This window comes from Panthera pardus, unplaced genomic scaffold (assembly GCF_024362965.1).
Source record: "Panthera pardus isolate Hobbes unplaced genomic scaffold, ASM2436296v1 HiC_scaffold_17, whole genome shotgun sequence".
NCBI lineage: Eukaryota > Metazoa > Chordata > Mammalia > Carnivora > Felidae > Panthera > Panthera pardus.
The window spans coordinates 139,153,397-139,180,803 of record NW_026526732.1 but is presented as its reverse complement, the minus strand read 5'-3'; the positions used below and the strand labels follow the sequence as shown (position 1 = coordinate 139,180,803).

Genomic DNA, 27,407 nt, shown 5'->3' with positions numbered 1-27,407 from the left:
CCTGATGGGAGTTATTACCTTGTCTCTTATAATTGGCATGGAAGGAAATCTACCGAATGGTGTTGACATTGTCTCCTTTTAACTTAGTCAATTAAGATAAACTATATGAGATTTACTTTGCCATTTTCCTGACTTATAACCTAAGAAAGCCATATTAGGATGTTTAGGGACTTGTTACATAGCTTTAAAGAAATTACTCTTCATTGTCGTTACTTACCAAACATTTTCATCTTAAAACGAGAAAAAAAATTAATGACTGAAAATTACTGAGCATTTAGTATGTTCTTGGCACCAACCGTTTAGCATGATTAACCTCATTAATCCACGTGATAACTCCAAGAAGTAGGTTCTATTATGATCTCTATTTTATGGATGAGGAAACTAAAGCACAGAGAGGTTAGTACTTGCTCAAAATTATACAGCCAGGAGTTGGAGAGCTAGGATTCTCCCTCAGATCACCAATTCTGGATTCCATATTTTCAAGCTCTAGGAGTGTCCAGACAAGAAACCTGACCTGGGGGATAGGGAAGTCCTGCCTACAGACTATGGCCAGATGACTACATTCAAGCCTATCTTAATCAAGTGCCTTCTTCCATCATGGATGGTAGCCCAGAGTCAGACTGCCCCAAGTGTGAATCCTCACTCTGCCACCTCCTAGCCCTGTCACCTTGGATATGTCACTAAATCTCTATAGAGTTCAGTTTCCTTATTTATGAAACCAGGAGAATAACAGAACTACTTCCTAGGTTGGTTAACATTAATTGACTAGTCCAGGGAAATTACTTGGTACAGTGCTCAATAAAGATTAAGTTATCATCAAGGCCTTTATTTCCTTCATCTATGACATGGAATGGTATTCAGAAAGCCCTTGGGAGTGCAGAGTTCTTTCACGTGTCTGAGTGTGTGTAAGTTATGTCAGATCATAGGATGTATGACACGTCCACATGCTACAGGTGGCTTTGAAGTTACAACACTGATCTCCTGTAAGGCTTGTGAATCAGTAGCACTTTTGAAATTCATTCTGAACGAGTAATAATTTTATGTGGTGCCATTAAGCACATAAGGTAGATATTTAGCCTGTCCCTTGATGTGAATGATTTTTATTTACCAACTCTCCCCCTTCCGTGTGAGTATGACTTCTGACTTTTCAGACTGCCAGTATGTATTTATTGGGAATTTCTATTACATCATGGGAGGTGAGGTAGAAATTTTTTTTTTTCAGTAGAAATATTTTTCAAGGATGGCCGTTTAAACTTATGGCCTGTTAATTTGTACATTGTAAAAACATTAAACGGTGTATGACCATTCAGGAGATATCCTTCGTTGTCTAGATATTGTTCCGCAAAAAAAAACATCTCCTTGCTTTCATTTGCTTTCCCCATTTCCTTTCGGAGGACTCCTCAAGTCCTATCACATTGGTTCTGCTTCAACTGTTGAGGGTTGAGGGTCAAATGATCTAGTCTTCGGTTTTCTACCTAGTTCTTCCCATCATCTATGAGAATCTCTACAGTTTTGCAAGGTTGCATTGACCTGTTTTTAATTTTTTTCTTCATCTTTTTTTTAAATGTTCAGTGGCATTAAAATACTTATGAAATTTATCATCTTAACCATTTTTAAGTTCAGTAGTGTGAAGTACATTTGTGTTATCCCTACCTGTGGATTCCATATCTTTCCTTTTATAAATTTTGACATGTCCCAAGAAAAACTGCTAGACAGTGGAGTATATCTTATTTATCACATTCGTTTCTCTTCATATGCCTGTGTTGTCTCTAGTTGGAATGCCCATTCCTAAGGATTCCTTAAGGACAGAAACTAACACACAAGCGGGTGCTTGATGACTAAAATGTTGATGGACTTTTACTTTTGAATAGGACACTGAAATCGTTTTGAAAGCGGCGTAATAAGCGGATTCCTTCTAAGAAATCGAATGACCGCTCACTCGTGTGGGAAGCTTGTTTTCATCTGGACTGGTCTTGCCTGGGGTGGTAGGGATAGAACTAGACATGTTCTGAGAAGCCCGGAATGACAGGGCTGAATCTGGGATACCTTCTGGACCTCTAACAGAACAGTACCCAGAACTCCCAAAATTCACTTAGATTCCTGTCGTGCAAAGGACTAGACATGGCTATTTCTTAGATACTTACACACCCTGGGCCGAGTCTCACTCAAGCCCTGGACTGGGAGCAGTCCTGAAAAATAAAGCCTTTGTCAGTATCTGAAAAAATGGAGCTAAACTCCAGGTGGTCATCAGTATGATCCTGTTATGTATCTATTTCCTATGAACTAATTAACCAGAGCGCTGAATGTGTACGCTTACAGAAATAATGTTAAACATCATCACGAAGGAAATTCAGTATCAGAATAAGCTGAGCACTTTGAAGAGCTGTGCCTGTTAGGCTTTATTCTATTCAAAAGTGAGGTTTGTGTTGTGTTGTTTTAAGAGCTTCTTTCAAAGGTTGGATATGCCAGGTAACATACTTGTGTATGTTTTTTAGAATGCTGATCCTAAGTCATCCCTCAAAGCCGTAAGCAACCAGCTTGGAGAAGGGCCCAGTGATGGACTGCCACTTTCAAGTAGCCTTCAGTTTCTTGAAGATGAACTTGAGTCTTCTCCTCTTCCCGATCTCAGTGAGGACCAACCTTTCGACATTCTTCAGAAATCCCTGCAGGAGGCCAATATCACTGAACAGACATTGGCAGAAGAGGCATATTTGGACGCCAGTATAGGTTCAAGCCAACAGTTTGCACAAGCCCAGCTTCATCCTTCTTCATCAGCATCGTTTACTCAGGCTTCTAATGTTTCGAATTACTCAGGTCAGACGCTGCAGCCTATAGGGGTGACTCACGTGCCTGTTGGAGCATCATTTGCAAGCAATACGGTGGGGGTGCAACATGGCTTTATGCAACACGTGGGGATCAGTGTGCCCAGCCAGCATCTGTCTAATAGCGGTCAGATTAGCGGTTCGGGTCAGATACAGCTAATTGGCTCCTTTGGTAATCAACCCTCCATGATGACTATTAATAACCTAGACGGATCTCAAATCATATTGAAGGGCAGCGGGCAGCAAGCCCCATCAAATGTGAGTGGAGGACTCCTGGTTCACAGACAGACTCCCAATGGCAACTCCTTGTTTGGGAGCTCCAGTTCCAGTCCCGTAGCACAGCCTGTTACCGTTCCATTTAACAGCACAAATTTTCAGACGTCTCTACCTGTGCATAACATCATCATACAGAGGGGTCTTGCACCAAATTCAAATAAAGTCCCGATCAATATCCAGCCAAAGCCTATCCAGATGGGTCAGCAGAATACGTACAATGTGAACAATTTGGGAATACAGCAGCACCACGTTCAACAAGGGATCTCCTTTGCCTCCGCCAGCTCACCCCAGGGCTCCGTAGTTGGTCCGCACATGTCTGTGAACATCGTAAACCAACAGAACACAAGGAAACCAGTCACCTCACAGGCAGTGAGCAGCGCTGGGGGTAGTATCGTTATTCATTCTCCCATGGGCCAGCCTCACACACCCCAAAGTCAGTTCCTCATACCCACAAGCCTTTCTGTCAGTTCTAACTCGGTACATCATGTCCAGACCATAAATGGGCAACTGCTTCAGACTCAACCTTCTCAGCTCATCTCCGGCCAAGTGGCCTCAGAGCATGTCATGTTGAACAGAAACTCTTCCAACATGCTCAGGACCAACCAACCATATTCTGGACAGATGCTGAACAACCAGAATGCCGCCGTCCAGTTGGTGTCTGGGCAAACGTTTGCCGCCTCTGGAAGCCCAGTGATTGTCAATCATGCCTCTCCTCAGATTGTTGGTGGACAGATGCCCTTGCAGCAAGCGTCACCAACCGTATTACACCTGTCACCTGGGCAGAGCAGCGTGTCCCAAGGGAGACCTGGCTTCACCACCATGCCCTCGGTGACCAACATGTCAGGACCTAGTCGGTTCCCTGTCGTCAGCTCATCCAGCACTGCCCATCCTAGTCTTGGGTCTGCGGTTCAGTCGGGTGCATCAGGATCAAACTTCACGGGAGATCAGCTGACCCAGCCAAACAGGACTCCAGTACCGGTCAGTGCGTCTCATCGTCTTCCAGTTTCTTCTTCCAAATCTACCAGCACCTTCAGTAACACCCCTGGAGCGGGAACCCAGCAGCAGTTCTTCTGTCAGGTACATTTGCTTTATCGCACAAATGTTGGGATGATTCCAGAAAAGGAAAATGGAATGTGTATTTCACAGAATATAATTTTCATCCTAAACTCCCAATTTATTCATTAACAACTCTCTTTTTTTTTCTTAAGTTTATTTATTTATTTTGAGAGAGAGAGAGCAGGAGAGGGGCAATGAGAAGGAGAGACAGAATCCCAAGCAGGCTTCACGCTATCAGCGAGGGACCCGATATGAGGCTCGAACTCGCAAACTGTGTGTGAGATCATGACCTGAGCTGAGCTTAACCGACTGAGCCACCCAGGCTCCCCTCATTAACAATTCTTTTTTTCATTAACAATTTTCAACTTGTGATTGATTACCTTTTTTCTTCCTAATTAAAAAGATTTGTTTTTTACTTTTTATTTTATTTTTTTAGTTTAGAGAGAGAGAGTGTGTGTGCGAGCAGGGGGGAGGGGAGGCACAGAGGGAGAGAGAGAATCTTAAGCAGGCTCCACACTCAGCAAGGAGCCCGATGCATGGCTCGATCTCACGACCCTGGGATCATGACCTGAGCCGAAATCAAGAGTCGAACACTCAACTGACTGAGCCACCCAGACACCCCCTTAATTAATATTTTTCATCCATCATAGCATTGTGGTTTGGAGTGGGGCTCTAGAGTCAGTCTTATGGATTTTACTCTAAGCTTTATGACAATAGAGCAAGTCTTACTTTAACTTACCTCTGTAGACTTAATTTTCTTCATCAGCGAAATGGACATATATTCCCATGGGGTTATTGGGGAGATTAAATGAGATAATCCACACAAAGCACTTAACGTAGTCCCTAACAGCAAATAGCAAATACTCAATGAGAGCCAATTAATACATATACTTGATGAAATGTATGACAGGCATTTAAAATGAAAGCTTATGGTAGATTATTTACTTACATCATATAGTAAGCCGCTAGGTCATGTAACTATGGACTGGGTGGAGACGTTGTAACTGCTTCTTGGGTGTCAGTCAGAAAGGCTCAAGGACTCAGTACGATTCATCAGTGGGTAACTGCCCTGCACGGGAGGGATGTATACAGAGGGAGGGATCCAAAATTACCGTGGGCAGTTGGTAAACCCACAGAAGGATTATGTTTCTAAAAATCGTCTCAAATGTCATCAGCTTTGGTCCTGAACCCCTATCTGTGGATCCTTGAATTCCTCCTCTAGCTTCTAATTCATGCTCATCCTGAGCACTGTCCGTAGTTCCAGCTCCACACCCCGCTTTCACCTCTGTGGTCGACCCTGTTTCGTCCTCCATTTCCACTGCCTTGCTCCTCCATGTTTATTTATTTATTTATTTATTAATGTTTATTTATGTTTGAGAGAGAGAGAGAGAGAGACACAGAGCATGAGCAGGAGAGGGTCAGAGAGAGAGGGAAACACAGAATCCGAAGCAGGCTCCACACTCCAAGCTATCAACACAGTGTCCGATGTGGGGCTCAAACTCACGAACAGTGAGATCAGACCTGAGCCAACGTCGGACGCTTAACCGACTGAGCCACCCAGGCACCCCTCCTCCATATTTAGATGTACTCAAAAACTTCTCCGTGCTGGGTGCATCGATAGTTTTCAAACTGCATACCTTTGACTTAGTCATTCCACTAAGAGTCCTAGGGAAACAAAGATTATTTATGATCAAGGACATTCAGTGTATTACTTTCAGTGTCAGAGGTTGTGTGTGGGTGTGTTTTGAAATAATGTCAGACTTCTAGAAAAGTCAAAGTTGCAAGAAGAGTATAAAGAATTGTCATATACCCTTCACCAAGATTCCCCAAATGTTAACTTTTTACTACATTTGTTTTATCCTCCTCTTTCTCTCCCCTTGCCCCCCCATACACACACACACACACACACACACACACACACACACACACACACACACACAATTTTGAGAGTAAATTGTAGGCATGATGCCTGTTTAGCCCTAAATACTTTGGACTTCAGTCTAAAAACGGAAACATTTGGGGCGCCCGGGTGGCTCAGTCGGTTAAGCGTCTGACTTCAGCTCAGGTAATGATCTCACAGTTGGTGAGTTTGAGCCCTGCGTCGGGCTCTATGCTGACAGCTCGGAGCCTGGAGCCTGCTTCAGATTCTGTGTCTGCCTCACGCTCTGCTCCTCCCCCACTCACACACTCTCTCAAAAATAAATAAATATTTTAGAAAAAAGAAAAAAATGGAAACATTTTCCCACATAAACATAGGTAGTACAGTTATCAAAACCAGGAAATTAGCATTAGTACAGCATTTTTACCTAATCTACAGACCTTATCCAGATTTAGTTGATTTTCCCAAGAATGCCCATTACGGCGAAAGGGGGAAAACTTATTTTGTTTTGTTTTTATGGTCCAGGGTCACTGTCTAATTGTGTCATCATGTCTTTAAATCTGGAACATTTTCTCCATCTTTTTTGGTCCTTCATGACCCTGATATTTTTGAAGAGTACAAACCAATTTTTAAAAAAATTTTTTTTTTTTACGTTTATTTACTTTTGAGACAGAGAGAGACAGAGCATGAACGGGGGAGGGTCAGAGAGAGGGAGACACAGAATCTGAAACAGGCTCCAGGCTCTGAGCTGTCAGCACAGAGCCCAACGCGGGGCTTGAACTCACGGACCGTGAGATCGTGACCTGAGCCGAAGTCGGCCACTCAACCGACTGAGCCACCCAGGCACCCCATAAACCAATTTTTATGTAGAATGTCCCTCAATTCACATTTCTCTGCTGTTTCCTCATGATTAGATCCAGGTCATACATTTTTGATAGGACTGCCGCAGAAATGATACATCATCATCATGTGGATTTGTCCCATTCCTGGTGGTGTAAACTTTGAACACTTGCTTAAGATGGTGTCCGATGCTTCTTAATAAGTTTCTTCTAGGAGATACTTTGACACCGTGTAGGTATCCAGTCACTCATCAAACTTGCACATACGTTAAGTTTCCGTTGATAATTCCTGACCAAATCCATTGTTATGGAATCTGCTATTGCTGTGATGGCCACCAAATAGAGATTTTCTGATTCCATCATATGTTCTACATTAATTGTTGGCATTCTTCTCTAAGAAAGCATTTCCTTTTCCTCTTTCACTTACATGTTTGTTTATATCAGTATGGACTCAGAGGTTCTTATTTTACTCAGTGGGTTATAAATTGTTGTAGTCACTTATCTTGATGCTCAAGTTACTTTGATGGCCACTGGGCACCCCTCCAAATTGGCTGCTGGTCCTTCTGACACATTTCCATTGTGCCTTGAGCACTTTCTTTAATTTCTGGCAAAACAAGATGTTCCGTGTTTATCTTTTATTTTCCTGACTCTGCCCTGGAACCAATCATTCATTTAAGGAGCCTCATTCCTTCTAGTGGAGAGCAGTATTTAGAAACTATGACCTGAGCACTACACGTTCATTGCTACTGACCTGGGACTTATATATATTTACACACCCCCAACATCTGTAGCTATTTATATATCAATCTGTATTAAAAGCAATGAGCTCCTATTGATACTTCCTATTCTAATCCAGGACCACTGGGTTCATTATTCAATTCTCTTTCTTTTCCATTTCCAAACATCTTCCATGTTTCCTCTTTTCTAACAGTGAGAAAGGCAACTCCACAATATATCTATATAGATATATAGGTATATATAGGTATAGATATATCTATACAGATATATAGATATAGATATAGATGTAGATATAGATATGTAGGTATAGATATATAGATAGATCGATATAGATATATAGATACAGATATATCGATATAGGTATATAGATACAGATATATAGATATAGGTATATCTATTTGCTCAATCCTAGAGTACACAGAAAATGGTTTCAGAATTGCTACCCCATACCACCATGAAAAAACAAACCTACTAATGAGACTTCAGCATCAGTCTACAGTTCTGTCTTTAGCCTAAAGGCATATGGTCAAAATACTGTGTTCTAAAATTACTTGGGTTAGTGCTTTTCCCTCCTCCCTTGGTGTAGTTATGCTATTCATTTGAAATATAGTCCTGCTTATTAATTGTAGGAGTCTTTCCCCACCACCCTTATTGATTATATCTATTTCATTTCTTTTGAAAGTGTGACCCATTAGCATGGCCCCAAAAGTCAGGGCTCTGCAGAAAGTATACCTTGAGCACCTCACTTCACCGTTCTCCCACCCCTCCATCCTCTCCGGCCAGTTCTCAGCCCCCTCTGTATTCACTGATCTCATTCGTTTCTAGTTATTTATCCTACATTTATTTTTACACAAATGAGCTGATATATGTAATGTGTTATGTCTAATTTCCCTTCCTTTTTTTTAATGTTTTTATTTATTTTTGAGAGAGAGAGAGAGTGCAAGCAAGGCAGGGGCAGAGAGAGGGAGACAGAGGATCCAAAGCAGGCTCTACACCAACAGCAGCAAGCCCGATGTGGGACTCAAACTCACCAATTGGGAGATCATGACCTGAGCCAAAGTCAGACACTCAACCAACTGAGCCACCCAGGTGCCCGCCACCCTTCCCTTCTTATTCAAGTATAGCATGCTGTAGATACTCTTCTATACTTTGGCTGCTAAAAAGTTTTCTAAAAACCCAAATGTCTAGGGGCACCTGGGTGGCTCAGTCAGTTAAGTCTCCGACTTCGGCTCAGGTCGTGATCTCAGGGTTCGTGAGTTCGAGCCCCACATCGAGCTTCCTGCAGTCAGCAAAGAGTCAGCTTTGGATCCTCTATTCCCCCACCTCTGCCCCTCCCCTGCTCGTGCTGTCTCTCTCTCAAAAATAAATAAAAATAAAATAAAAAATGTCTAATAATAGAAGAATGATTGGCTGTGATGAAAACTATGCAGCTATTTAAAATGTTTCCGAGGGGAACCTGCCTGGCTTAGTCGGTGGAGTTTGTGACTCTTGATCTCAGGGTTGTAGATTTGAGCCCCACATTGGGTGTAGAGATTACTTTAAAAAAAAGAAAAAATCTTTTTAAAAAAATTTTTTTAACGTTTATTTATTTTAACAGAGAGAGACAGAGCGTGAGTGGGGGAGGAACAGAAAGGAGGAGGCACACAGATTTTGAAACAGGCTCCAGGCTCTGAGCTATCAGCCCAGAGCCCGATGCGGAGCTTGAACCCATGGACCATCAGATCTTGACCGGAGCCAAAGTCGAATGCTTAACCGACTGAGCCACCCAGGCGCCCCCCAAAAAAGAAAATCTTTAAAAAAATAAAATAAAATATTTTCAAAAAATAACTTAAAGATTTGGGGAAATACTTACAAAATAATCTTTTAAGTGTACATTTAAATTTGAAATATTTAAAACGTGCATTTAAATGTACAATAAAGAGGGGCACCTGGCTAGCTCAGTCAGTAGAGCATATGAAACTTGATCTCAGGGTCATTAGTTAAAGCCCCACATTGGGTGTAGAGCTTACTTAAAAAATTTTTTTTTAGGGGCGCCTGGGTGGCTTAGTCGGTTAAGCGTCTGACTTCGGCTCAAGTCATGATCTCGCGGTCTGTGAGTTCGAGCCCCGCATTGGGCTCTGTGCTGACCGCTCAGAGCCTTGAACCTGTTTCAGATTCTGAGTCTCCCTCTCTCTCTGACCCTCCCCCGTTCATGCTCTGTCTCTCTCTGTCTCAAAAATAAATAAACGTTAAAAAAAATTTAAAAAAAAAAAAATAAATAAATTTTTTTTTAAATAAATGTATAAGATTGAATAAATAATTTGTTTTCACTCTTAGAAAAATGATGGGGAGAGACAATATGTTGAATTAGAAAACAGAAAACACTTGCTTATAAAACACCCAGAAATTTCATTAGAAAGAAATACAATATAACATTAACAGCAGTTCTCTGGATAGTAGATTTATAGATTATTCTCACTTTCTTCTAGTTTTAAAAACTTGCCCCACACAGGAGACATGATATCTGGACAGCATTTATCAAAACATTTATGCATTTTTAAAAATAAGTAAAATGTGCAGGCCATCTGGGTGGCTCAGTTGGTTAAGCACCCGACTTCGGCTCAGGTCATGATCTCACACCCAGTTCATGAGTTTGAGCCCCACATCGGACTCTGTGCTGACAGCTCAGAGCCTGGAGCCTGCCTCAGATTCTGTGTCTCCCTCTCTCTCTGCCTCTCCCCCACTCACGCTCTGTCTCTCTCTGTCTCTCAAAAATGAATAAATGTTTAAAAAAAAAATAAGTAAAATATGCAACTGGTAAAAACTTAAAAACAGTTCCAAGAGAGTTGAGAGTGAAAAGTAAGTCTTCCTGCCAGTTCCCAAGTTTCTCTCCGAAAGCCTGCCACCGCGTCTAGGTTCTTTCTCTGTATTCTCCCTGAAAGAGCCTCTACGCATACGGACGGGCACAAATAACTGCAGACGTCTGCTTAACTCTGCAACACGCCATGGGTGGTTTTACTTAATTCCATAACTTGAGGATTGTTTTCATATCAGTATGTGTTGATCTGTTTTATGTTTGCTGTTATTAATGATACATAATTAGCTACGGCATGATCTCTCTTTAACCCCTGTGTAACAAATAATGCCTTGATAAGGAAAAAAAAAAGTCTGTCTGAGTCCTAAAAGTTTCAGTTATCCAGAGGTAACAAGAAGCCTCCACTGGCAGCTCCAGAGTAATTTTTTGTGACCTGTAATGCCAAAAAGTATTGGGAACTAGGTCAGTTGCATCAGGCGTATTGGAGTAAGGAGGACACAGCCTTGGAGACCGCATAGTTAGAAAAGTAATGTTGAGGTGTTATCTAAATTTTAACCCCCCAGAACATCCAGGAACACTTAACAGTGACTCTCTTTTTTACTTTACAATTTCCGTGTAAAATTTCTGTATAAATTACTTTATAGAATGTTGTAATAAACAAAAACACCAGGGCGCCTGGCTGACTCAGTCAGAAAAGCATGCAACTCTCGATCTCAGGGTCGTCAGTTCAAGCCCCACGTTGGGTGTAGAAATTACTTAAATAAATAAATATTAAAAACAGCAACAACAATAACAACACCATTCCCAGGGACCTTCCATGTTTGTCTATTTAGGGAAATTTAATTCAGCAAGTTTTGATCCTGTAAGAGTTAACTCTACAGAGGAGTAAGTTTCTAAATATAAATTTTATTTGGTTTTGGCATAGAAAATACATGTATTTGGTTTAAAATCCAAAAAGTACAGAAAGGTATATACTGTAGTGAAAATTTCCCTCCTTCTGTCCCCCAGCCATCCAGTTCCCTGCAGGCAACCAATGTAACCAGTTTCTTGTAGAGTGAAGTTAAGTCCCCACCCCACCTTTTGTATTGTGAAAACTTCCCAAACCCACAGAAAACTTGGAAGAGTACAGTGAACCCATTCACCTAGATTCATCTGTTGTTTATATTTTGCAACATTTGCTTCACCTGTGTGTGTCTTGTGTTTCTCTGTCTCTACATACACACTCACACACACACCCATACCACCCACATACACACACACACACACACACACACACACACACACACACACACACTTTTGTCTCTGAACCATCTTGAAAAGTTTCAAATGTCATGACCCCTTACCCCTGAATACTTCACCAGCTATTTAATAAGAACAAAGGGCCGCCTTCAACGCAGCCACAATATCACAACCAAAAAAGTTAACATTAATACACTGCAGTTGTATCAGATTTTTTCCAGTTGACCCAATAATTTCCTTTACAACAGTGTTTCATTCCAGAATCCAGAGAGCACTGACATCATCTGTTGTCACATCTCTAGTCCACAGCAACCCAGATCATTTGTCTTGTAGAGTGGCCCCAGTGTGGCGGTCTCTGATTGTGACTTCACGATCAGAGTCAGGCTAAACAGTTTCGGCAAGACACAGAATGTTGAGCTGTCCTATTATTGGTGTGATTACTTGGCTAAGGTGGCTTCTGCTAGGTTTTTTCTCCTCCAGGTATTCAAAGGTACATTTTTTCCCTTTGTAAAGCAGAAATGATCTCCAGGATGGTGCTTTGGGACCTTGTGACTATCCTCTTTCCCAGTCTCTCATCCAGTGATTTGAGACTCTGAGCCTCACCGGAATATTAATTACATCAGTGGTTGCAAAATGGGGACTTTCTAATTGTATTCTCCTATCTATAGTTATTGGCTGGGACTTTTCCAGAAAGAGCTTTTTCTTTCCTTCTCTCTCTCTCTCTCTTTTTCTGAATAACACTATGAACTCAGTTTGTCTGGGGCGGGGGGAGTTGCATTCATTTTTAAACATTTTATTATGGGGGATTTTAAACATGAACAAAAGTAAACAAAATAATGCAGTGAGCCCCTGTGCACAATTAGCTTCGGTGCTTACCAACTCATGGCTGTGCTTATTCATCCATCCCCAGCTAAATTCCCCCACCCCCTGCCCAACATCATTGTGAGGCTAATCCAGACATAGAAATTCATCTGTGATAGTTTAGTGCCTGTCTCTAAAAGATCATGCATTCTTTTTGTAGTTAATGTTGCATTCTGTTGCTTTCATTATTTTTCTTTTTGATGCCTAAAGTGTCCCAAATGTGGTCAGTGGAGGCCTGCTAAAGACGGCTTCTATACTTTCGACACGGCCGCATCTACTTTGAGAATTTCGTGGCCCAAGACGCTGTGGGCATGTCTTCCGATTACCTAAACCTATTATCTCAGACCTAGAATCAGCCATTTCTCCAAAGAGTCCTGTCAACTGAAATCCCTGAATGCAGAGAATAATTTACAGGATTTAAACTTTCTTGTAAACAGATTAATATTCAAAAGTCAGTGATTAAAGGAGGCAGTTTACAACAGTTTAACCTGCCAAACACAAGTAAACATGTTAATTTAAGTCCAAATCTCCGCAGATCACTAGCAGATTTAGTAGCTTGTAAATTCTTCCAGGGCAGCACCCACCATGCTTGCGGGTGTTGGTTGCCATAGTGACCACCCAGCCCCCCCCCCCCATCCCTCCCTGCCCCTCCCTGCTTTCCTTTCCCTCCAGCTCAGCCTGATAACCTTACTGTGGAACCACTGGATTTTCAGACACCCAGACTTCAAAATCTAGGTGTTTTTTCCTCTCCTTCTATACTTTTAATTTTTTTTTTTTTCAACGTTTTTTATTTATTTTTGGACAGAGAGAGACAGAGCATGAACGGGGGAGGGGCAGAGAGAGAGGGAGACACAGAATCGGAAACAGGCTCCAGGCTCCGAGCCATCAGCCCAGAGCCCGACGCGGGGCTCGAACTCACGGACCGCGAGATCGTGACCTGGCTGAAGTCGGACGCTTAACCGACTGCGCCACCCAGGCGCCCCTCCTTCTATACTTTTAATGACTAAATCCTACAGATTGGTCTTTGAAGGTCTCATATCTATTCTTTCCAATAGTAACAAAAATAACGATCATATTGTTGACAACTGGTACATGCCAGGGGCTCTCCATATTAGTGATAATCCTTACCTTGGGGCTACAAGTAGATACTGTTTCCACTTCACAGTCTAGAAGATAGAGGTTCAGAGCATGGCCAAATTGCTTAGAGAAGCAGACTGTACCTGCTAGCTGGCTATACTGTACTCTTTTCTGTTTCTCTCCTTTTCTGCATCCTTGCCCTGAACTAGACTTTAAGAGGGACTGCAATATAATGGGGAAAACAAGAGTTGGATTAGCAGTCAGAGCTTGCTTGTAGGTCCTTCTCTGCCAGGGATGGGTTTTGTGAACTAAGTTTGCATCTTAAACTCTCTGAGCCCTAATTTTCTCTTCTCTAAAATGAGGAATCCTAGCTATGCAATCAAATCACCTGGGGAGCTTTTTAAAAATATGGATGCCCGGGCCTCTCCTCCATAAATTCTGGTTTAAACGGTCTGGAGAAAGGAATCTAAGCATCAGCATTTTTCAAAAGCTCCCCAAGTGATTCTAAAGAGCAACCAGGGTGGAGAACCACTGAGTTTAGATGATTTCCAAGGCCCAATCTGACCCTAATACGTGGACAAATGTAGCAATTATCTGGGTGATTTATTTGCCTTCTGCCTCTTCCTAAAGGCAGATTTCCACCACAGTAATCTTCCTAAAACATTTGCTTGGTGACCTGAGACTCCCCATCGCCACAGGAGAAAATACAACCCCCTGGCCATTAGTTAAGCTTCTCTAGTCGAAAACCCTCCATTTTAGTGAGGCTGACCCCTCCTCCCCACCTCCCTGACTGGCCAGACTCATTGTGAGCCCCATGTCTTTACTGACGTGGGCATTCATTACACACGCTTTCCTAACAGGTAGAAATGCATCCTGTCCTTCAGGCCCCCACCCAAAGCCCCTAAAAGAGTGAAGCCTTTTTCCAGTGTCCCCAGATCTCTTCTCTGCACTTTTCGTTCATACTGCTCAACAGGTGCATAATCACTTACTGTGTTAAATGTTTCCTTCCTTCCTTCCTCCCTTCCTTCCTTCATTCCTGCCTTCAACAGTATTTTAGAACCTCCCACGGCTACACCAGTCAGTTGCAGAGCAGGAGGCAGACAGATAAGCTGACAGCCACAGAGCACTGTTTTAGACACTCCGGTAGAAGTAATATACCAGATTACCAGTCTACCAGACTGCCTGGGTGGCTCAGTTGGTTGAGTGTCCAACTTCAGTTCAGGCCATGATCTCACAGTTCATGAGTTCGAGCCCCACGTTGGCTCTGTGCTGACAGCTCAGAGCCTGGAGCTTGCTTCGGATTCTGTGTCTCCCTCTCTCTCTGCTCCTCCCCTGCTTATGCTCTGTCTCTCTCTTTCATTAAAAAAAAAAAAAAAAAAAAAAAAAAAACATTAAAAAACTTTTAAAAAGTAAGTAATCCAGAGCTCCAGGCTCAAGAAAGACACCTCTAACCCAGATGGGATGGTTGGGGAAGGTTTCCTTGAGATAGTGACTTCTGACGGAGACCTACTAAGGGAAGGAAGAGTTACCCAGGTAGCAAGGGCCTGAGCGAAGAATGTTCCAGCAGTGGGAACAGCAGTGCAAAAGCCTAGGGAGAGAAGAGACCGTGATACTGAGGAGACAGCAAAGCAAGTTCAGATGAGATACAGCAGATTTAGGCAGGAAAGGTGAGCAAGGACCAAATCATACAGGACCTTTATCTGGCACGTTAAGGAGCTGGTGTCATAATCTAAGCATGAAATACTGAAGACCTACACTAGCCTGGTGGCACTAGAGATTGTGGGAATGGAGTGGTTTGAAGACACTTAGGTTAGACCTTCTGATTGACTGGCTATAGCAGAGAGATAAGAATGACACTCTGGACAGTGACACCAGGTTCACTGAGATAGAGAACATGAGAAGGAGTTGTGGTTTGAAGGGAAATTATGAGTTCAGTGTAGGGTATGTTTGCCAAGCCTGAAAACCTGTAGGACAACCAAAGTGCATGATAAACAGCTATCTATACCAAAGCACAGGACCAAAATGTGGACGCAAATGAGACTGACCACCATATCCATTGTAAGTGAAGTGGTAGAAATGGATGAAATGGATCAGGGTGAGTGTGTGAATAAAGAAAAAGTGGCCAGAAGAGAACCCCATGGCACCTTGCTACTTAGGAGATTAGGAGAAAGAAGAGTCCACAGATGAGACTCAGAAGGTTCCAGAGAGGAGGAACCAATAGGGTCCAGCATTCTGGATGCTAAGAAAAGAGAATGTTGTTACAGGCAGGAGGACAGAGGTCCACAGAGTGAAGCATCACTGAGAAGCCAGTGGAGGTAAGGATTGGGATGTTTCTGACACATTAGCAATGAGGAGGCAGCTGCTGACCTTGGTAAGACTTGTTTCCATGGAGTGTCGGTTGTGGAAGCCAGAAAGATTGAAATAGACCAGGGAGAGACTGGAAGGTGTGGTCATGAGCACACACAACATTCAGAAAGATGAAGGTAACTGATAGCTGCAGGATGTAGGGCCGAGGGAATTCGTTTTTTAGGATACGGGAAAGGCTTGAGCTTTTTTTCTCAAAGCTGGATGGGAAGGAGATGGACATGACTTCCAGGGCACTGGTGGGATTCTTTGTAGTAAAGAGGAGGGATGCCTGTGCCATTGTAACAACAGAAGCAAGGAAAGGTCGAGTGGGGATGCAGGGAAGGGTGTAGCTGTGGTGGTAGAGTTGAACGCATTTGCACCTGGCTTACGGGTTTGAAGACAGTGAAATAGCGTTGAGTGGAAAATGAGCAAAGGTGCTGGCTGGGAGAAAGAAAGGACCACACAGGCGTGAGGGCCCAGTTGAGGATAGAGGCCATAATTACAGTATGCTGATGAGCCGTGTTGGGGTAGGTCTGGGTTAGTTCTGGATGGTGAACTTCCCAGAGGTCAGAGACCGTGTTGGTGTCCTTCGGCCGCCTTCTCTGTGGTTGACCATGGTGCCCTGTACACAGCCGACGCCCAGGTGCCTTCATCGAGGTACTTTGGGTTGCAACTCTCAGAAACTCACCATACGCCTGAGTGGCTCAGTCGGTTGAGCATCCGACTTCGGCTCAGGTCATGATCTCACGGTTTGTGGGTTCGAGCCCCACGTCGGGCTCTGTGCTGACAGCTTGGAGCCTGGAGCCTGCTTCGGATTCTGTGTCTCCCCACCTCTCTCTACCCCTCCCCCACTCAAGCACTGTCTCTCTCTCTCTCTCTCTCTCTCTCTCTCTCTCTCTCTCTCATTAAAAACATTAAAAATTTTTCTAAAAAACGAACAAACTCACCCTAACACATTTAGCAAAAAAGGAGAACATTCAGGAAGTCCAGTGTAGCTCCTTATAAGGTCAGAAATCAGGCTTCTGCTGTTCCCTCAGCCTGTTCAAGACAGCGTGGCCTTTTATCTGTCCTTCATTGTTCTCTCTCACTCTTCTCCACCAAAATGGCCACCTCAGGCCGGCTTCCGATGCAAATGCAGTGGTTTCCAAAACTTAGCAGTGCCTAAGAATCAAGAGAGCTTTTTGGAATTTTAAATTCCTGGGGTGCCTGGGTGGCTCAGTCACTTGAGCGTCAGGCTTTGGCTCAGGCAGTGATCTCACAGTTTGTGAGTTCAAACCCCGCGTTGGGCTCTGTGCTGACAGCTCAGAGCCTGGAGCCTGCTTCGGATTCTGTGTCTCCCTCTCTCTCTCTGCCCCTCCCCACTCATCCTCTGTGTCTCTCTCTCTCAAAAATGAATAAACATTAGGGGCGCCTGGGTGGCGCAGTCGGTTGAGCGTCCGACTTCAGCCAGGTCACGATCTCGCGGCCCGTGAGTTCGAGCCCCGCGTCAGGCTCTGGGCTGATGGCTCGGAGCCTGGAGCCTGTTTCCGATTCTGTGTCTCCCTCTCTCTCTGCCCCTCCCCCGTTCACGCTCTGTCTCTCTCTGTCCCAAAAATAAATAAAAAACGTTGAAAAAAAAAAATTTAAAAAAAAAAAAATGAATAAACATTAAATAAATAAATAAATAAATAAATACAAGAATTTTAAATCCTTTTTTTTTTTAACGTTTATTTATTTTTGAGACAGAGAGAGACAGAGCATGAACGGGGGAGGGACAGAGAGAGGGAGACACAGAATCTGAAACAGGCTCCAGGCTCTGAGCTGTCAGCACAGAGCCCGACGTGGGGCTCGAACTCACGAACTGTGAGATCGTGACCTGAGCCAAAGTCGGACGCTTAACCGACTGAGCCACCCAGGCGCCCCCTTTTTTTTTTTTTTAACGTTTATTTATTTTTGAGACAGAGAAGAATTTTAAATTCCTAAGCCCACATTGGATTTCTGAATCTTGTGGCTAGAACCCAGAAACTTGGTATTTCAGAAGCTCCCCAGGTGATCTTGATGCAGCTAGTCTATAAACCTGCATTTGAGAGCCACTGCCTTTGGGTATCCATTCCCCACCACCACTCAAAATTCCCAGCAGAAGCTTAATGACCCACTGTGGCTCAGTAAGCCATAGCCAGAGGAGCAGGGCCATGGGTGACACGAAGTGACCATACAGGGCCTCTACTGCTGTATACAGGACCTTTGTTCAAATTAAGAAAAAGTGCCCCTCTGAGCCAAAATAGAAAAAGGTACCCCTCTGGGTGGATAAACTGCTCCATTGGCAGGATTGGCACTTTTATTTTATTTAAAAAATTTTTATTACAGAAAGAGCAGGGGAGGGGCAGAGGGAGAGAGAAAGAATCTTAAGCAGGCTCCATGCTGAGCGTGGGATCGACATGGGGCTCAATCCCACAACCCTGGAATCATGACCTGAGCCCAAATCAAAAGAGTTGGGCGCTCAACCAACTAAGCCACCCAGGGGCCCCAAGCTTGGCACTTTTAGATGGAAGAAAAAGTGCTCCTTCCTTTCCTAAAGTTTAACCCTCGATGCCTCTGGCAGGTAACACACCTTTGTGTCTTCAACCTTCCTGGCTCCAACCCGTTTCTGTGGCAATAGGACAACTCCCAGAGGGGAGTGTGGCTGGACAGAGCCCCCCAGTGGTCTCCCTCATTCAGTAAATGCCTGTTGTTAGGTGAATATTGTCTTGCTAGGTTGTAATTGGTTTCTTTCAAAGTATACCCCAGAAGGGGAGGTTGACATATCAAATATTTTGATTTGTTGGGGTTCTTCTGTATGTTTACATGATATCAAAGATAATCCATAGGATCTAAAGCATTAAAATGTATACTGATGTTAGCAGATTTCTTAGAGCCAAATTCTCAACAAAGTATCCTTAAACAGTCTGTTTGTCAAGAAAATGTATTTAAAGAGCAAGGCTTCTCTAAGAGTTCAGGAAACAGGACAGGTGGTAAATTTCACTTCTGGAAAAGATGGTCAGTTGTGGGCAACCTGAAGTTTTGGGGAACAGGAGAGAAGTGATGGATCCTGAGGGGTTGGGGGGGGGGGCTGGGAGGAGGGATGGACCCCCGTGACGTGCACTGCAGTGGAATTCATTCACACAGTTTACTGAATAACTGTTTGCTGTGCGCTCACTGTGGTGCCGGCCCCGTTCTGGTGCCAGGAATACAGCAGTGACCCAGACAGACCAAAGTCCGGCCCTGAAAATATGTAGACTGGGAGCGGGCAGCTAACTTCTGGAGACAGAGTGGTCCCTAAGGCACAGAGCTTTCCGAACATACAGACCAGCTGGACTGAGGTTATGCCACTGCAGGGCCCAGGCCAGGCTCCCCCCATGCATTCTGACTCTAACACCACCCTGGCCCTACCCGCCCCAGCCCAACCTGTGCAATTACCCCACAGTGGGACAACTGGAGTGACCGTCCTCCTCCCGAGGGAAGGCGTACTTGAGGACACAGGCAGGGGTAAGATGAAAACGCACTGATGCCAATGCTTGGCACCCACACAGGTGGGCAAGGGGACTACAAAACACTCCCACATGTGCTCAAACGAGAGGGTCCCCTTCAGACAGTTTCCTTGTTTTTGTTTTTTTTTTTATTTTTTTTTTTAACATTTATTTATTTTTGAGACAGAGGGAGACAGAGCATGAACGGGGGAGGGTCAGAGAGAGGGAGACACAGAATCCGAAGCAGGCTCCAGGCTCCAAGCTGTCAGCACAGAGCCCGACGCGGGGCTCGAACTCACGGACCGCGAGATCGTGACCTGAGCCGAAGTCGGCTGCTTAACCGACTGAGCCACCCAGGCGCCTCAGTTTCCTTGTTTTTAGACACAACAGTACTTTCATTTTCAGGCTTGGACATGAGGTTGTTCTGGGTTTTTTTCCCTTTCACTCTTCTGTGTTGTGAAAGAGCACACATTTAGAAAAAAAATGTGGAAGACATGATCGAACGGTTAACAAAGAATTCAAAAGCAAATTCCCATCCACGTAACCACTCAAGAAATAGAATATTGCCAAGTAGCCCCAGAAACCAGCCCCCTCTATATGCCTTCCGAACCACAGCCCTTCTCCTGACTTTCCTGGTGATCTCTTTCTTGCTTTGCTGTATAGTTTTATCGCTTATGTATGCAGGGGGGTTGTTTGTTTTTTAATGTGTATTTATTTATTTTGAGAGAGAGCACATAAGCAGAGGAGGGGCAGAAAGAGAGAATCCCAAGCAGGCTCCAAGCTGCCAGTGCAGAGCCCGACGCAGGGCTCGATCTCACGAACCATGAGATCAGGACCTGAGTGGAAGTCGAGAGTCAGATGTTTAACCCACTGAGCCGCCCAGGTGCTGCTGTAGAAATTTTGTTTCGTTCATCTGTTTAGTAACTGTGAATCATTTTAGGTCATGTCTGATAAGTAAGGTGGAAGATCAGGCTGGGTAATGCCATTTTTATTTAAAAAAAAAAAAGTTGTAGGGGCGCCTGGGTGGCGCAGTCGGTTAAGCGTCCGACTTCAGCCGGGTCACGATCTCGCGATCCGTGAGTTCGAGCCCCGCGTCGGGCTCTGGGCTGATGGCTCGGAGCCTGGAGCCTGTTTCCGATTCTGTGTCTCCCTCTCTCTGCCCCTCCCCCGTTCATGCTCTGTCTCTCTCTGTCCCAAAAACAAATAAAAAACGTTGAAGTCCCCAATGCAAAAAAAAAAAAAAAAAAAAAAAAAAAAGTTGTATACTCTAAAGCAGTAAGGATGACTGACATTCTTCTGTTTCGTGCGAACTAGGCACATTGGGAAAAATTCCCAAACTGTGTATTAACAGCACTACCGTAAGGACTGCGGTCACTGGAACATATTCACTCTGGTCCATCTATTCTTGGTGGTCTGGTTAGTTCAGAGTTCCATGTAGTATATAGCCTTGCCCTGTGAAGCCACATTTTCCCAACTTTTATCTGTTTGTTTTTTATTCAAGGTGGCCCTTAGTGTTCATCCCCTGGAAATATCTGAGAGGGTCCTCACCGTTTTCCCCAGACCTCCCCGCAACCCCAGTGTCCTCCGTGTGGACAGCTACCAACACTAGGAGAGCAGAGTTATGTTCTAGGTGAAATGCTGTGAACACTGGAAAATTTCCCCTCCGGGTTTTGTTACTAAAAATGTATTAGCTGTCTGCGTAGAATGGTGTAGGTCTGACCTTCCCTGCTAATGGAAGGATGAGCAAGGTGACCATTTCCAACTTTGTAGTGACCTCTTCCTTCTGGGGTGATGTCACATCTCTCTCAGGGCACCTGGGTGGCTCAGTCAGTTAAGCATCTGACTTCAGCTCAGGTCATGATGTCAGTGTTCGTGAGTTCAAGCCCTGCGTCGGGCTCTGTGCTGACAGTGCGGAGCCTGCTTGGGATTCTCTCTCTCTCTCTCTCTCTCTCTCTCTCTCTCTCTGCCCCTCCTTCCCTCCCTCCCTCTCTCTCTCTCTCTCTCTCTGTCACCCAAAAATAAATAAATAAACACTAAGGACACAAAAAGGATGTATAGCTCTAAAAAGAAATCCCTCTCCATTTTTGTATTAGAGGAGAGAACCAAATAGATAATTGATCGCTTAGAATAGAAATGTCAGCATGAACTTACTTGGCCAATGGTCAGGCATTGCTAAAGACTGTGTGAGTGCCCACACATGAATGGTTGGTGGGAACATTTTAATCAGGCCAAGGTCATAGTTTAAGTCCCCCGTGGGGATGGCTGCACTAAATTCTCAATCCACTGATAGAATAGAAAATATAAAACTGAAGAAAAAACTCTGAAAACTTATTGCACTATGAAGCAGTAATGACACAGAAGGTTAAAAATTGAGAGTAATTTATTTTTTTTTTAATTTTTTTTTTAACGTTTATTTATTTTTGAGACAGAGAGAGACAGAGCATGAACGGGGGAGGGTCAGAGAGAGGGAGACACAGAATCTGAAACAGGCTCCAGGCTCTGAGCTGTCAGCACAGAGCCCGACGCGGGGCTCGAACTCACGGACCGTGAGATCATGACCTGAGCCCAAGTCGGACGCTTAACCGACTGAGCCACCCAGGCGCCCCAAAAATTGAGAGTAATTTAAAAGCCCTTTATCATCTTCCTTTAAATGGATCATAGAGATAACAGATCTTTTTAGAGCTACAAGGAACTTGTCAGTCCCTAAACTTCATCCAGTTCATGTCCTCATTTATAGAAAAGAAGCACATCACCCTGATGTTGACATGATGCGAATGGGAGACATACCGGTGGCAGGGGTGACACGTACTCTAGATCATCTACACAGCAGTGCGTGCTCACAGTAGGTTTGGGGCTGGCGCTTGGACCCTGACCAGGTGCTCAGAGTCCGTGCAGCACCCCGCCCCCATAGGTTCTGGTAGTTGGGATCATAGTCCCTGCAGGCTAGAAAATTACTGCGGATAGAAAGTGAGCTTCTGGCTCTGCCTTTGTGTCTGGGCACCACAGTCCCGGGGCAAGAAAGCAGTCTGGCATCAACTCAGCATCCCCGTGAATGGCACTGAGAAAATTCGGCTCGCCTGTAGCGTTTTAAAGGGCGCTGCTTGCGGTCCTCCCAGCGTGGTAGGAGAGTGACGGAAAACTCTGCTTTTGTTTTGTAATCTAACCTGACAGTGATGCCGGGTAGGCATTAACTGGCCTAATTGGTGTTTTGAGGAATCTGTTACAGCCTTTAGTCACGAAATTAACTTTTCCTCTTGGCAATATTTTTCGCAGGCTCAGAAAAAAGGTTTGAATCAGACTTCCCCCATATCCGCTTCCAAGACCACAGATGGCCTGAGGCAAGCACAGATCCCTGGCCTCCTGAACACCGCACTGCCAGGTCAGGAGCCTTCACAGTAATCTCCCCTCAGCCGTCCCCTGTCTCCCCAAATCCAGAGGACACTCTCTTCCCACCCCTCACCCTGCATGTAGCCCTTCCCATTCAGCCTCCTCCCCACCCTGACCGTTCCTTCTGCCTCCTTTCCCCCCCGAATGATAAACCATGTTGCAATCCCCACTTTCATTTTATACACTACTAAGAAAGAAAAACAAAACGCACTTCTAATTAAATTATGACGCACTTAATTTGGGGGGAAATGTGCTGCTCGGAAACAACAAAATCCAGTGTCCTATGGCACAAGGGACTCTGTAACTATCCTCATGTCATTTTATTTATATATATTTGGAATCCCCCCCCCCCCCCCCCGCCAAGACTAAAAATATTGTGGGCTATGTCTTCCGTTCCTTCTAAAGTTTTGAATACCTGCACTGCTCAGTAAATACTGAAAAAGACAAAAGCAGGAACACTTGTAATCAGCCTCCTGCTTGGGCCTCCCATCCCTTACATCGTTCGTGAGCATTTTGGGGTGTCGTAATCCTGGCTGGCTGTCCAGTAATACTGCCGTAGTGACTGGCTCGAGGCCTGTTCCTCAGACCTTCGATAATTCGAAACTGTAACACTGGCAGCTTTTATTTATTCCCATTGATTTATGTATCTACTTTCTATTTATTACCACGTAGGCTTTACTAATCCTGACATCTGCCGCTAGGACTTCTGTAGATAAATGTACTTCCCACCGTCCTTCCTCAGAGCAAGCATTCGTGATAAAGAAATCGTTCTCAGAACATTCAGTAACCCACATCCATTGGCCTCTAGGGGTGATATAAGGGGCCCGATTGACTGTTTCTGTTGTCTTATGTGTTCATTCTAATAGGGCAGGATTCTGGAAGCAAAGTTATACCGGTGTCCTTAGGAACCGCACAGCCACAGCAGGAAAAGGTAGTTGGATCATCTCCTGGCCAGCCAGCTGTGCAGGTAGAGGACAATTTGCATAGCTTCTTCCTAAGGTTGAGCATAATTGGGAGGAAATGTAGGTGTGTCATCTCCCGCTTGGTGGTTGCCGCCTGGTATCATCTACACACAAAAGTGTGCTTGCTCACTGAAGACCTTCCCGACAGGCCAGGCTGTGTTCTGTTAATGTTTATGGGGTTCATGTGTCTATTCTATTTCTCACATTACAGCACTGTCATTTCCTCATGAATTAATAATAGACTGGAAGCTGGGGCTCCTGGGCGGCTCAGTCGGTTGAGCATCCGACTTTGGCTCAGGTCGTGATCTCACAGTTTGTGAGTTCGAGCCCCGCACTGGGCTCACTACTGTCAATGGGGACCCTCGGATCCTCTGTCCCCCTCTCTCTGCCCCTTCCCCGCTCACGTTCTCCTTCTCTCAAAAATAAACATTAAAACAATAATGATAACCATAATAATATACTAGTAGCCGATACATAGTAGGCACTAAAAACATGTAGTTTACTATTCAGTGGTGTCACTCATTATCATAACTGAAGTAGATCTGTTCCTCTTAGTTATACCAAGAGTTTTTTATTTTTCTGCTGTAGCAACCAGGAATATATGAAATAGTCCGTTTCTGTGGCCTTTTAACCGAACCACTGATCTAAAAAGGAAGGAAAAATATTTTTGTTTTCAGCTTGCTGAGCCCTTAGTTTCTTCTCAATCAAACCCCAATTCATAGTTTAATGAAACTTGTTATAGTCTGGGCCCGCCTGGAATACTCCGTGAAGGATCTGGTTCAGTTCTCAGATTCTGACATAAGTCATGTTTGTTCCCTTAACATTGACATAAAAAATGCCCTACCATGGGCACCTGGCTGGCTCAGTCAGTAGAGCTCACAACTCTTGATCTAGGGTCATAAGTTTGAGCCCCATGTTGGGGTGTAGTTTACTTAAAGGAAAAAAAGAGAGAAATTACCTACTAAATCACACACCTTGACTGTAATAGCTAAGGGATTTTCAGATGTTCATGGAGTTGGTACCCACAAATATACTTCAAAAATCTAATGATGCATTTATAGAGTTGGAGATTCAGGCTTTAAATACAATCCCTTCCAGGGAACTGATAGTACAGCTTTCCATAATATTGACACGGTGTGACTTTGCTACATGGGTCTGTGGACTGGCTTGTTTTATTTTTTTAGCGGGGTACAGTCCCCATTCTTAGAATATGCTCTTGAGGGGCACCTGGTGGCTCAGGCAGTTGAGCGTTAGACTCTTGATTTCAGCTCAGGTCATGGTCCTAAGGTGTTGGGATTGAGTCCCACATCGGGCTCTGCGCTGAACGTGGAGTCTGCTTAAGACTCTGTCTCTCCCTCTGCCCCTCTCCCCGACTCACACACTCTTTCTCTGTAAAATAAAAAATTAAAACAAAGGTTTTTAATTAAAATCAAAACAAAGGGGTGTTTGGGTGGCTCAGTTGGTTAAGCATCCAGCTCTTGATTTCAGCTCAGGTCATGATCTCACAGTCTGTGAGTTCGAGCCCCACGTTGGCTCTGTGCTGACAGTGCACAGCCTGCTTGGGATTCTCTCTCCATCTCTCATGCTTGTGCGCTCTCTCTGTCTCTCTCAAAATAAATGAATAAACTTAAACTTAAAAAAGAATATGCTCTGGATAGGGAATTGAAAATATCTGTAACATAACTATGTGTAACTACATTCTGCTTATTGTTTCTACGAAAGGGAGTAATAAGAGGTATGTTTTGTCTTTAGGTGGATAGTCATTCAGGAGGACAAAAGCGGCCTGCTACAAAACAACTAACTAAAGGAGCTTTGTAAGTGACCCTTGGAAATGACTCATTTTGACCATTTCTCTAGGTTCCTAACCTTCAATAAATATACAACAGAAGTCAGGTTATAATGTATATATATGTGTGTGTGTGTGTGTGTGTGTGTGTGTGTGTATACAATATGTGTGTGTGTGTGTGTATATATATATATAATGTATATAATATTTTTTTAATGTACTTTGAAAATAATTTCCTATAGTTTGTTTCTATTAGGACCTATAAATACAGTGACCCTTGAACATCACGGATTTGAACTGTGCAGGTCCGCTTATATGCAGATTTTTTCTGATAAATGCAGAAAATGTATTTTCTATCGATGTATTTTCTGTTCCTTACGATTTTCTTAATAACGTTTTCTTTTCTCTGTATAATGCATATAATATAAAAACTATATATTAGTGGACTGTGTAATCAGTAAGGCTTCCAGTCCACAGGAGGCCATTAGTAAAGTTTGGGGAAAGTCAAGTTCTCTGTGGGTTTCTGACTCTGCGGGGAGTCAGTGCCCCCAGCCTCCCATGTTGCTGAAGGGTCAGCTGTGTATCATATATAGTTTGAGTCTACTGTTGGCTCTTTTGTTCTTAAGAAGAATAGTTCTTGGTCTTTCCAGCATGCCACATACCCTTCGATTGGCTGAAGGGTCTCTGAGGAGAAGCATGGTTTGGTAAACGCCTATGAAGTAAAAAAACAGAGCTGCCATACTGTGAATAATAACATTCCTGTAGGTCTTAATTTCTTTGCATGCAAATCGCAATTAGGTTTCCTACCGTGGATCTCCACTGACATGGGCAATTTCTCTTTTAAAGCATTCTCCAGCAGTTACAGAGGGACCAAGCCCACGCTGTGACACCTGATAAAAGTCAGTTCCGATCACTAAGTGATGCGGTGCAGAGGCTACTCTCCTACCACGTGTGCCAGGGCTCCATGCCCACCGAGGAAGACTTGAAGAAAGGTAAACAGGCTGTAACCCCAGAGTGCCACTGTGACACCAGACACCATCCTATGGATGCCCCACAGAAGAGCGAGAGCCACGTAGCTCCCAGACAGTAGGCACGTTAGTGTTTTTAATCACAGACCTAACTTGTTCCCAATTTACTCAATCTCCTGGTCCATGTTTAGGGTTATGTGACTTACTCTTCTCAATATTCTGTGAAGGGATATGCAGATGTCAGAGTATTTTATTGACAGATTTGGGGGCAGTGAGTCCAAAGCATTGTCTGGACTACTGGCTGCAGGCGGGATGGCTCAGAAGCAGGTACTCTAGCCAGTGATTTTTTGTATTGAGGCAGATTGCATACCCTTAGCTGCTACTACCAGTTTTATGAATTAGAGAGATACTTTAGCCCTCACAAGCATTCTTCAAGGTTCCAAAGTGAGTCTAGGGCATTGTTGTATGTCAAGAAACTGGCAAAAAAGATTAAGGCTGGGAGCCCCATTACCAACCTGGAACCCCGCCATTCCGATGCCTCTCACAGATGCACAACGGAGTTGGGCCCGCCCTCCCCCCCACCCTTCCCACCACCGTCCCCAAGCCTGGACTCTGGTAGTTCCCTTCCACTGCTTGAATGCCTCCCTCGGCTGCCACTGGTCTTGCTTCCCTGGCTGGGGTCTCTGATCTGAGTACAGTGGTGTCCCTGTCAGTCCCCTGGGAGCTTCCCTGGGAGTTCCCGGGAATAGGGTCCAGATCCCGAATTATACAGAGATGTGAAGACTCGGAGTGATTAGAAAATGTGAAACCTTTGGAGACCGGCAGGCAAAGGCCAGAGCCACTGCACCATGACCTGCAGGATATCATGAACTAGTTTGTGTCCTCACATAAA

At 44.1% G+C, this 27,407-nt stretch overlaps 1 protein-coding gene across 5 annotated transcripts in view; it reads left to right on the top strand.

The window, feature by feature from the left end:
* The window catches only part of BICRAL (BICRA like chromatin remodeling complex associated protein), a 110,297-nt gene that overhangs the window by 71,771 nt on the left and 11,119 nt on the right, over positions 1-27,407 (top strand). For 4 of the 5 annotated variants that reach the window (XM_053905005.1, XM_019457142.2, XM_019457145.2 and 1 more), the window contains 5 exons: positions 2,496-4,175; positions 22,686-22,791; positions 23,666-23,766; positions 25,514-25,575; positions 26,394-26,539. In XM_053905005.1, the coding sequence (XP_053760980.1) occupies positions 2,496-4,175; positions 22,686-22,791; positions 23,666-23,766; positions 25,514-25,575; positions 26,394-26,539 (2,095 nt within the window). The remainder of the gene's footprint in view (positions 1-2,495; positions 4,176-22,685; positions 22,792-23,665; positions 23,767-25,513; positions 25,576-26,393; positions 26,540-27,407) is intronic. The other variant, XM_019457146.2, reaches the window with a different exon arrangement.